Here is a 12611-nt window from a genome sequence, read left to right on the forward strand (position 1 = left end):
GATTCTGAAGCAGAATTTTTGTTTTTAAGTGACAAAGACTTCAGTGAGAACTAATAGACATACATTGGTAGGGTCTGGGTTCCCCTAATCTTTTAGGACCCTGGTAGTGCCCCTTTTTGTAGTGATGTGGATGTAGCTAGGGTTGCGGCCTGCACATGGTGGCGCCTCAGTTCTTGAGGAGGCCGAGGTGGCCGGCTGTGGTGCTCCCTATGGAGGCAAGCAACCTTCTCCATACAGGTCATTAAAAGGTAAATGAACAGATTGTAACTGTGTAATTGGTGATGTACTACATTACTGAAGGGGAGCTCGCAAAGCTGTCCGATGTATTCATGAGGGGTTGTCCAAGGTGCTGCCTCTTTCCCGGACTGCCCCGCTGGCTCCATAGGGTGGAGGTGACTGCCGCGCGTCATGCGGCAGTCACCGCCCCTAACCCCGCCCCCTCATGAATACATCGGACCGCTTTGCGAGCGGTCCAACGATTACATTGTACTCCGCCGCAGTAAACGCTATCCTTCTAACACTGCGGTGTTTGTTTAAGCACTAGTGCCGAAATTATGGGTGGCAGGTCCTCTTTAAGCTAGTGAAGCAGAGATACATTATGTAGAAGATGAAACCAATTAGTTTTAATAATCTCAGCAATCACATCTCATAGGGCCGTACACAATCCTCTTATTTCCTCCTCACTGATGATATTCATTTTCAGATTTGTTTGGGACACAATCACACTGTGCAATTACAGCGATCTCAGAGATGTGACGACCTCATCTCCTGTCAGAGGAACTCATCTGCATACATGTAAAAGGGTCAAGGACAGCAGGCGTTAACCCCTTCTTCACCTCAACAGGCATCAGATAATTAAAGGTGGTGAAGATCTGCCTTCAGTTATTCCACAGTAAATCATGGAAGATGCTCCAGAATTCTCATCATCTACGCGTTGAGAGTCCTGTTTAGGTTAATTTTACATACTGTATTATTTTTGCAGCATTTTTGGTATTTTGAAAGCACTTTTGTACCATCAGATGTCACATAGAAGCCTTTAGTAAAATCTTAAAACAAACTACTACAAACTACCCCCCCCCTACTTTAATATCCAACCAGAAGCCTGATACTGCTTTTACTCAGCTTAAAAGAAGGGGGCTGTGCTGCAAGTTCATTTACAATTTTTGAATTTTAAAGTATATATTTTTTTCCTAGAAAAACCTCTTTTTTTGGAACTTGATATTGTATTATATCAAGTTCTAAAGAGGTTTTCTAGTAAAAAAAATAAATTCTTTAAAATTTGAGAATTGTATATGAACTTGCAGCATAGCCCCCTTCTTTTAAGCTGAGTAAGAGCAGTATCAGGCTTCTGGTTGGATATTAAAGTAGAGAAGGGGGGGCTTGAAAGCAGTTTGAATGCAGGGATCAAAGAACCCCTTCATGTTCTTTCTAAAATCAACTTTTTAAATTATGCTAATGAGTATGAAGGGCTCTGGGGTGCCTCTTCATGCTGTAGCTTCACAGGCTGTAAAATATTTGAAAAGGCCAAGAAAGATGATGCGTGGCTTCACAGGCTGTTACACTGCACCCCCCCCCCCCCACTGTGTACTGAACTTCCTCTGCTGCAGGGACATTACATCAGGCAGAGGGGGAAGTGCTGAGGGAGCGGAGGGGGGGGGGGGAGTTGAGGTGAAAACCAAACTTTTTGCACAAATCAACAATTGAGACATTAGCGGGACTTTGGACGCCAGAAACTGATTTAACTATAATAATAAATTCCCAGCATTGAGTCATCCATGAACTCGTCTGTACACCAAAGTATTTAAGAGTCAAACGTGACTCTATCCAAAGCTTGGGTCATGCAACAGAACAATGATCCCGAGTACAGCAGGGATGGCTGAAAAGAAAGGAATCAACGTGTTGCGATGGCCCAGTCAATGTTTATATAAAACTGGAAAACCCCTTTAAAATCGAGGAGACGTCTATGAAGGAATCTATTATCTCCACATCCACAATGTGATTCTGCTCTTCTTAAAGGAGAATGTTCACATCACTCATCTATTTGTACCTAATCTAGTAATTAATTTCCTATAATGTGAACACATCCCTGGCTCTGGAGGTAACATGTTTTACAATCTGGGCCTAATGGGAACTCGTACTGGAGTGCTGTGAGCCATTGTTGCATTATGAAATTAGATTCCTATATATTGAGCGAAAGTCGAGCTTATTAGGCAGAACACATAGTAAATCTCAGCTGTCACCGGGAATTAGCATTCTCAGATGGTAAATGGTGCGCTGGGTTATAACACTGGAGGGAATGATAATTCTGTACATCTACATCTCTCTTCTTAAGAAATCGGTGACTATCCAAATAATTAGTGCTATATGAATAAAGTAGATATACAGTGGATATGCAAATTATTCAGACCCCTTTATATTTTTCACGCTTTGTTTCTTTGCAGCCCATTGGTGAGATCAAAAAAGGTTTTTCATCAATGTACACTCTGCCCCCATCTTGACAGAAAAGACACAGAAATTAAGATATTTTTGCAAATTTATTAAATAAGAAAACCTGAAATATCACACGGTGATAAGTATTCACCCCCTCTGCTCAGTATTGTGTAGAAGCAGCGCTGAAGCTAGTACAGCCATGAGTCTTCTTGGGAATTACGTAACAAGTTTCTCACCCCTGGATTTGGGGATCCTCTGCCTCTTCCTGGCAGATCCTCTCCAGTTCCCTCAGGTTGATGGTGAACATTGGTGGAAGCCATTTTCAACTCTCTCCATTGATGCTCAATTGGGTTTAGGTCAGGGCAAAAAGTTACTCTTCTCTGTTCATTTTCATACGACTTTGGAGGAGATTTTTTTTATAGGGAAACGGGTGAGATTTCACATAAAAGAGGGAATTCTAGAACGGACATTTCATATCTGACCTGAGGGGTCTATTGGTTTATTGGGGTAAAACCTGGCTCCTTTAAAACGCACATCCACAAAGAGACTTGATTCACAAAACCGATCAGCCAAGGATTTTTCTTTATTTCTCCATATAAAAAGCATATAAAAAGATAAATAAAAAGTACCTAATATAATTCACACAGATTAACAAAAAACACAGTCAATTTTATTAAATTAAAAAATATCCTCCAGATAAATAGTGTTTTATTCGTCCATGAAAAATGTACACACAACCAAAGGAGTAAATTCATTTAAGAGCTTATAGTGATGGGGAACCAGGACGAGGACACTCCTGCAGTGCAAATAAATAATACAGATTTAATGACATGCGTCCTGATTATCTTGAATATGGGAATTTGGGAAGAATTGGATAAAATCTAAGGTCCTCTTATTGGAAGAAAAGTACATGCGGGACAATGCACGGATACCACATCAGGATATTGGGGAGATCTTCCATGGGATAAATCCTGATACTGTGTGGTATATCACATTGACAGTAGGTACAATAAGGCTGTGGTCACATTTGTGCCAGATTATTTTGTGGATTATGTGACAAGGATATTGCCATTTTACTCCAGTAAATGACGGAAACAGACAGACCCCAGTACAAGTAAACGGACCATTGGTGTCCTTCATGCTGTGACCATCGGACTGAACTGGGGGCGGAGGAGGGGTACAAAGAACTTGGTTATTGATCCAGAAGATGTCGAAACAACCGATTAGAAAAGATTTGGGGCCTGGAGTAGCTATTAGGGAGTGTATCACTAACAGCAGGAACAGTGTAGAGACCCTTTAAATATTTTGGAAATGTATGAGACAGAAGTTTGGGTTCTTCTCACCCACTTGTAATTAACACCCACAATCAGTGCTGGCACCAATCACAGGTGATAACTCTTTAAATGCTGGCAGCAAACCCGCACTGCCACCAACATTTAAAGGGATAACAACCACAATCAGTGACAGCACAGATTGTGGGGATTACAAATGGGAAGGGAGACCGTTCAGGTTTGGCACTCAAATTTTACCGGGTCTGCTTATCTCTCCTTGTTGGACTGCCTACCGATTTAACTGTACCCTACTGATAAAAAAATGGAGAGCCAAAAACAGCAGTCCAGAGATTGGCATCTCTGCCTTTTTAAGTAAATTAAACATTTAACCCCTTGTCACATCTCAAGGCTTTTTAGATGGTCAGACATTAACAATATAGTAACCTCCAACTGGTGGCACTACAGAGATTGAAGGAGGACCAATTCCCGAAAGAAGCATTGATTGAAAGACCCCCCCTCCTCCCCACCAAATTTTTTTAATATATATACATATATATTTATATCAGTATATGTTGCCGAAACAGTTCATTCTATCTTTATGTTGTATAATAACACTTTACCATTTTTTTAGAACTGAACAAGGGTCGTCCAGGGACTTTGTGACCTATTCTAGATCCTCTGTAGGACTTGTTAGTTGTGATACTAGACACAGCCTTTGGAAAGAAATGGTCCAGTTTGGAGAAAATGGGGCTCATTTACTAAAGGTTGCGGATCGCTCTTTCATCGGACTGCTTGCCGATTTTCAGGATTTGTGCAGCCTTGACAGGTATTTAACCGGGGTTTGCGCTGGGATTGTGTTGCATGCTATCAGATTGTGGTGGAGCTGCGCTGGTTTCCATGCGGCAGGCATGGAAGGGCGTGCCATAGGACAATCTGACTGATTTGAACAAACCACGGAATTTAAAAACAAAATTGTGTCGCAAGACCAAGCACTTACATGCACCAGGAAGAAGAAGGTGAACTCTGTCGGACCTGAGCCGGGAAGTGACACGTGCAGGATATCGGGCGCATGATCTTAGTGAATCGCAGCACAGTGCATTATACACTTTCTGTGAACTCCAAGGGTCGGGTAAGTAAATGTGCCCCTTTACGTCTGCAATCAAATCTTACAGAATAATAAACAAAAACAGGATTCTGGGATTTACCATTGTATCTTCTGCACACAAGTTCCCATTCCGTAGGAGACTTTATACATTGTACGTTTATAGCAAAGGCAAACTGATTGCGTTGCATGTGCCCAATACCAATGACTGGGAATGTGCCTTTAATGCTCTGTTTATACTCATTTGTTACATTGTTCTATATAGGAGACCATCCAGCAGAGCGATCGTCCAAAACAAGTGCAAACACTAGTGTCCTACCATATTGGTGTCTACAGGATTAGCATTAACATTGAGGGATTTGGGTTTTATGTTTTAGAAAAACTGAAGTGCAATGGATACTGATGGACACTGACTACAATAGGGGCAGACATGTTTTTGTTATTTTGCTAAAAAAAAAAAAAAAAGTGCATAATTTTGGATTTTTCTAAGAACCTCTGGTGCAGGGGTCACCAGAACGGAGGATTCACAAAAAACATATTGCTGTCATTTGCAAAACAAGCCATTGTTACCATTATTAAAAAGACACCTACACTGGGGCACAAAGCACCTTCCAGCTCATCCAACTAAAAACGTGTACAGAAATTATTACACCAAAAATGTAAACATTGTACGGAGGCGTCGCGGGGACGTGAACATCAAGTTACCTTCTCATTATTGCCTTTACCGTGCCCGGACTTCTAGCACAGTTTAGTGTCATAGGTTTGGTTTCTCAAGTGATGTTAAAGGTGTAGTCTGAGCAAATTACACTGAGCTGCAGTACCAAATGCAGCCTCTGGAGAGGAGTGGCGCCGTTTATAGGAATAGAACAACCTTAAATTCTCTTAAAATGCCACTGCTGAGCATAAGGCTGCGATCTGCGTGCACCGGATGATCTTCTAGCTTGCTTTCTCATCATCACTGTCCATATTGACCGGTAGGTAGCCGCCTTCCCGTGGTAAGCAGAGGCAGCAGCCCGCTCCAGTCAGGTCAAGCTCCTTGAAGTTGAAGTCTTTTATCTTTAGGAGTCTGAAGTCAGTCTCATCATAAACACTGCAAATATCCTTGAGTTTTGTCCAAAACGTATAGGACAATCCAATACCTAGAGCCTGGGATAAAGACCAGAGATATAGAGGAATCGTCTACAAAGGGGCTTAACTTCTCTGCGCTCAAGGACACAAAGGGAATTGTTTAAGAAATGACATAAGACAATCAATCCAATTCAATGTCATGAAGTGATGGAAATTTTCTGTGCCATTTTTGGGAGTCTAATAGAAAATATTGTAGTGACAGAGGTATAAAATGACTTAAAGGGAACCTGTCATCAGATTTTACTCCAATAAACTTCCAGCCCCCTCATGTAGGATATGAAATGTACTTTCTAGAATACCATCTTTTATATGAAATCTCACCAGTTTACTTATATATATAAAAAAAAAAAACTCCTCCAAAGTCAGGAAAATATGACTCTTCTCACCTAATGAGATGAGTCAAGTTTAGTGTTGAAAGTGGAGTGTCACTTCAGAAGCCCCTATCTACAGTTCTATAGTACCTAGAAATATGCTGAATCATATTAAAGATAAGGATTCAGCTTTCACAAGGTTTATGGATTTGTGAGCTACAGAACCAGAGATGGAGACAGCTGCAGATAAAGATCCAGTTCACCCACCTAATTTTGAAACGACCTGTATGTCCTCTTCTGTAAATCTCAGGACTATAAGTTTGATGGGATCTAAAAGATGACAACAACAGCATGTGTCCAGGCTCTATAGACCCAAAGATAGCGGCTGCAACTACTAAACTTGACTCATCTCATATGAAAATGAGTCATATGAAACGAGTCATATTTGTCTAACTTTGAGTGAAATTTGAGGTAAATAGATGAGATGTCAAATAAAAGTGTGAATTCTAGAATACTATCCCCTACCTGAAGGGGGCGGGTAGTTTAATAGGGTAAAATCTGGTGACAGGTTCTCTTTAAAAGGCTACACTTGGTGTATAGCAGTCTGCAAGTACCCCAGAAAGCCCCATAGGAAGTGGTGAGGGGTATTACACATGCTCTGCCACCACTTTATTCACTTTTATAACATTCAGCTACCCGACCTCTAACAACCCCTGTGAAGGGAATGTTACATTACCTGAGGGGCCAGTACTCCCACTACTAGACCAAACGTAACTCCAAAATTATCATTCAGCCACAAGCCCACGGCATGGATACATCCCCGCACATGGATGATATGCGCAGCGTCAAGTCTCTAAACAAGGAGAAACAAGAAAGAAAGAATTTAATAAAAATTGGATATTATTGTTAAACTTTAAGTGGTTGTTTTCCTGGGTATGGAAATTCAGCAACATCCTAAAGAAGGGGGAGTGCGAGTGCAGAGTGAGAGTGTGCGTGCAGCCATGCAGTGTTAGTGCATGTGCGCATGTACAGCCGTGCAGTGTTAGTGCGTGTGCGCATGTACAGCCTTGCGAATGCAGCCGTACAGCCATGCGAGTGCAGCCGTACAGAGTGTGAGTGGTTGTGTGTGCACATGTACAGCCGTGCAAGGTACATGTGCAGCCGTACAGAGTGTGAGTGGTTGTGTGTGCACATGTACAGCCGTGCAAGGTGCATGTGCAGCAGTACAGAGTGTGAGTGGTTGTGTGTGCACATGTACAGCCGTGCAAGGTGCATGTGCAGCAGTACAGAGTGTGAGTGGTTGTGTGTGCACATGTACAGCCGTGCAAGGTGCATGTGCAGCCGTACAGAGTGTGAGTGGTTGTGTGTGCACATGTACAGCCGTGCAAGGTGCATGTGCAGCAGTACAGAGTGTGAGTGGTTGTGTGTGCACATGTAGAGCCGTGCAAGTTGCATGTGCAGCAGTACAGAGTGTGAGTGGTTGTGTGTGCACATGTACAGCCGTGCAAGGTGCATGTGCAGCCGTACAGAGTGTGAGTGGTTGTGTGTGCACATGTACAGCCGTGCAAGGTGCATGTGCAGCAGTACAGAGTGTGAGTGGTTGTGTGTGCACATGTACAGCCGTGCAAGGTGCATGTGCAGCCGTACAGAGTGTGAGTGGTTGTGTGTGCACATGTACAGCCGTGCAAGGTGCATGTGCAGCAGTACAGAGTGTGAGTGGTTGTGTGTGCACATGTACAGCCGTGCAAGGTGCATGTGCAGCAGTACAGAGTGTGAGTGGTTGTGTGTGCACATGTACAGCCGTGCAAGGTGCATGTGCAGCCGTACAGAGTGTGAGTGGTTGTGTGTGCACATGTACAGCCGTGCAAGGTGCATGTGCAGCAGTACAGAGTGTGAGTGGTTGTGTGTGCACATGTACAGCCGTGCAAGGTGCATGTGCAGCCGTACAGAGTGTGAGTGGTTGTGTGTGCACATGTACAGCCGTGCAAGGTGCATGTGCAGCAGTACAGAGTGTGAGTGGTTGTGTGTGCACATGTACAGCCGTGCAAAGTGCATGTGCAGCAGTACAGAGTGTGAGTTAGTGTGCGCATGTACAGCCGTCCAGAGTGAGTGTACAGCAGTGCAGAGTGTGAGTGCAACAGCGCAGAGTGAGTGTGTGTTTACTGCAGCGCTCACTGTGCTCATGGGACTGAGTGTTAGTAGCAATCCTAAATGAGTAAATGGATGTAGCAGTGCAATAGATTAAATCTGACGTGCCACAATTTGGTAATTGTGATCACATGTTCAACTGAAATTTGTGAAATCTTTCAATATGCATGAAGCAAAGATCAGGTTTCAGATGTGTTCTGCCCATAGAGCGTGCAGCATGTGATGGAGCAGTAAAAATTTTTTAAAGCAAAATGTAGACTTATATTTCTATAAAATGTGAACATGCCAGGATTCTGTGTAAAGCATAGGGGACAAAGATGAACTATGGAGAAAAGCACAGCCACACAGGTCCAAAAGCTTTATACACTTGTTTGTGGAACCCCCTAACCCGGTACAGGCGGTCCCTTACTTAAGGACACCCGACTTACAGACGACCCCCTAGTTAAAGACAGACCCCTCTGCCCACTCTCTCTGGATGTTACTATAGTCCCAGATTGCAATGATCAGCTGTAAGGTGTCTGTAATGAAGCTTTATTGATAATCCTTGGTCCCATTACACCAAAAAAAAAAATTTAAACTCCAATTGTCACTGGGGCAAAAAAAAAAAAAAATTTGTCTGGAACTACAATTATAAAATATACAGTTTCGACTTACATACAAATTTAACTTAAGAACAAACCTATGGAACCTATTTTGTACGTAACCTGGGGACTGCCTGTATATACACATACTGTACAAGCTGGGAAAGAGCAGTACAAATCTCAGCCCCTTATTTTCCCTAGGGGGCGCTAGCTGTGTACAATTCTACTTTATTACTACCAAAATAAATGGCTGCACCTATAATTCAGTTAGCGCCCCCTAGGGGCAGCTGTACATAGCACTCCTGTGCTATAGAAGTAATGCCACTACACTCACATATCTGTAAGATCAATACCTTTTGCTCTTTTGTTGACTCCCCTTCATATAATCAATGTATAACATTAACTAATGCACTTTTCTCCTGACGCTGCCTGCACCACACATACACATCAGCATTTACAGTATATATATATCCATGTGTCTCAGTTACCGGATGCCAAACATAGAAATAATGTCTGTAGTTTATGGGCCTGACAAAAAAAAAATTACCTGAAAATGAATTATTGATTTTACTGTAATAATGCATCATATACATAGAGTAGAAGTTACTCCTATGTATAGCGCAAGAACGGTGGGGTTACCATTCATTGATTGACAGTCACTGAGAGACATACACATCATACATGACATACACATCATGTGCCCATGTATGATATAAGCCCCTCCGTGCCTCCAGCCTTCTGATACATCTAGCAGCCGGCTGCGCAGGTGTTAAATTCTGTGCCAGGCCCGGTCTGAACGAAAAGTCGGATATTGATGTATAGGACCCTCAGGAATCATCTCTTGTGGGAAAACCTCTTTAAAGGGGTTTTCCCACAAACAAAAGTAAGGCCCTATCCACGTGCTAGGACCGAACTTGCTGAACAGTGTGTGGTCTCAGTGATGAGACCCCCACAGATCATGAAAACGAGGAGATCGTGAGCGCGGTGCTTGGCAATTTTCATCAGCTCCATAGTGATTAATGGAGCAGAACGGTCATGCACGGCCGTCTGTTCAATTAGTCTGACGGATCGACGAGGGGTCCGACTGAGGTACATGGGACCCCATGGGACCCCTCACTTTCGTGATCTGTGGGGGTCTCAGCCCTCTCCTGTGGATAGGGTCTAACTTTTGTTTGTGGGAAAGCCCCTTTAATATGTGCAACATCCCCCACCGGGGTCTGACCTTCTTCCAGATGGCTGGAGGGTGCCGGTGTCCTGAATACCAGAGTGGCTGACAATGTGGCCTTGTGGCCAGCGGTGATCAGGGGGAGTGGTATATGGAAGAAGAGGCCTTTTCCACAGCCTGGCAGGTCTCCAGAAGGTAGTCTGTGCAAGAAAATGGAGGGAGAGGCTGACAGAGTAGGTTCCTCCCTGGGGCAACCGCCATTTTGTAGATAGGGATCACTAGTGATGGAGGATGGGGAGCCCATGATGGTGAACAGTCTAAACCTAAGATCACACGGAGGCACGTTGGTGCAAAATAACTTACAGTTCTTTATTGGAACAGCAAACAGCAGGCAATGGCCTTCAGGAGGAAGGAGGTAGCTGCTCAGAGTGCAGGTCCGCAGGAAGGTGGTTGCTCACAGTCTGGATAATAGCTTCAGGCTGGGCTGGTAGAGATCGAGCCGAGTCCTATTAGTAGATCCTTGCTCTAGCCTAATCTCTTGTGATCATTTGGCTTGATAATGCGCTAGACTAGCGCGAAACGGCCCGTCACCTGGCCCCGCTCTGTTTCTGTACGCACCTCAATAAAAAGAATTCTTTGCACCGAATTGGTGAGTGCCGCTTTACTCTATATTTGCATGATGTTACTGCAGCTCTGCTCCCATTCTCGGCGTGATCATAAACCAAAAAAGCTGCTCATCTCATGACACATATCTGGACAAGTCCAGCCAAAAGTATCAGGCCCATATTCTTCAGAACCTCCTGTAATAAGTTCTGAATGCTTTGGGGATGTCCTCGGCATGGCTGACTTTTGCTTCTGTCCACCTCTATTGGTGACCCTCCTCCTCCCTTTTCCCTCTACGCAGTTACTCTATAGGATGATATGTAAAGCAGGAACATTTGCCTAATCTACCAAGGTGACCCTGAGAAATTTAGAAGTAAATTATCTAATCAGTGACTACATTACGTCAGAAGCTAAAATAGTCATGTTGTGTGTCCTCGAGATATTCAGTGACTTACAGTGCCACAATGATAACACAGTGTTGTATATTTATTGATTTATTCCCTTATATAGAGCACACATTACACAGCGCTGCACAGAGTTTGCCAAATCGGTCCCTGTCTCCATGGGGCTCACAATCTAATCAACCTACCAGTATGTTTTGGAGTGTGGGAAAAAAACCCATGCAAACACTGAGAGAACACACAAATTCTCTGCAGATGTTGACCTGGATGGGACTTGAAACCAGTACCCCAGCGCTGCACGGCTATAGTGCTAACCACTAAGCCACCATGCTGCCAAACCTATTTCTATACTACATGTATTTCCATATACCTGCTCCCAACATACAGGCAGTCTCCAGGTTATATACAAGATAGGTCCTATGGGTTTGTCCTTAATTTGCATTTTTAAGTCAAAACAGGTATTTTAGTTCATCTGGGGACATATATAGGCTGTAGTTTCCCCGGCGCCAGATTTTCGTCTGACTTTGCACGTTCTTTTCATGCATTTATAAAGTGTCCCCGTCACATTTGTGGGAAATATGAAAACACGTGGGAAATTGACAACCATTCCTACCTTGTAAGGCAGCCCCCTTAACACCAAGTATGACCTACAAGAAGCCTAATAACATGATGTGAGATTAAGCCAAACCAGTACATCTATTCCAGCTGCAAGGTCAGACCGTGTGCCACATTTATCATGCAGTGTCAGCATGCCCCATGTTAAAGGTGCACCAAAAAAAGTTGATGCACTGGCTCGGGGCAGTGCAGTGGGCTCCAGATTCATGAATGTGCGCTAGACATCCTGAATCTGGAGCCCCCTGCACTATACACAGGCAAACTGTAGTTTGCCTTGTCTTAGAGAAATGTGGGCTACTGTGTGTATTAAAATCCTGCAAGGTAGAGAAACTAATGGATTCCATCAAGTGCTCATATTGAATTTCTTACCTCTTTATCGAGGGTTTGGTATCCGCACAGGGTATTCTTCACTCCGCCAGCGTTCTGAAAACACAAGGACAATTCCACGTTAATGAGATGGCAAGACATTTCAGATCAGGCCCCCCTGGGTTACATTTAACATTTTAAAGATTATACTCTACAATCACCACATATGACAAAGCAAAAAAAAAAACCCAAAAAAACTAAAAGATTACTACAAATACTGTATATGTATATATTTGAAAGAAAGTCATAAATATTAAAATGATGTTCTCAGGAAGGTTAATAACCGTCATGTACAATGTATGACTGGGTATAGATCATTTCTAATATTTGTATGGTGGACACATCATCCATATATTCGTTTTTGTAAAAAAAATTAAGTGACCACACTAATTTATTAAGTTTAGGAAGTCCCATTACAAGACTTTAAATTTCACACAAAGATGGACATCAACTGGACCTTTCTTTCCTTATTACCCAGCAAAGATTGCTG

The 12611-nt window shown here is 43.1% G+C and overlaps 1 protein-coding gene across 1 annotated transcript in view; it reads right to left on the reverse strand.

Moving 5' to 3' along the window:
- Positions 1-5253: 5253 nt before the first annotated feature.
- Positions 5254-12611, reverse strand: part of LOC140127767 (tetraspanin-15-like) — a 100055-nt gene continuing 92697 nt past the window's right edge. Inside the window, exons 6-8 of the mRNA XM_072148835.1 lie at positions 12125-12178; positions 6979-7095; positions 5254-5949 (exon numbers count right to left, since the gene is read on the reverse strand). Of these exons, the coding sequence (XP_072004936.1) occupies positions 5740-5949; positions 6979-7095; positions 12125-12178 (381 nt within the window). The 3' untranslated portion in view covers positions 5254-5739. The remainder of the gene's footprint in view (positions 5950-6978; positions 7096-12124; positions 12179-12611) is intronic.

Source organism: Engystomops pustulosus, chromosome 4, assembly GCF_040894005.1.
Source record: "Engystomops pustulosus chromosome 4, aEngPut4.maternal, whole genome shotgun sequence".
Taxonomy (NCBI): domain Eukaryota; kingdom Metazoa; phylum Chordata; class Amphibia; order Anura; family Leptodactylidae; genus Engystomops; species Engystomops pustulosus.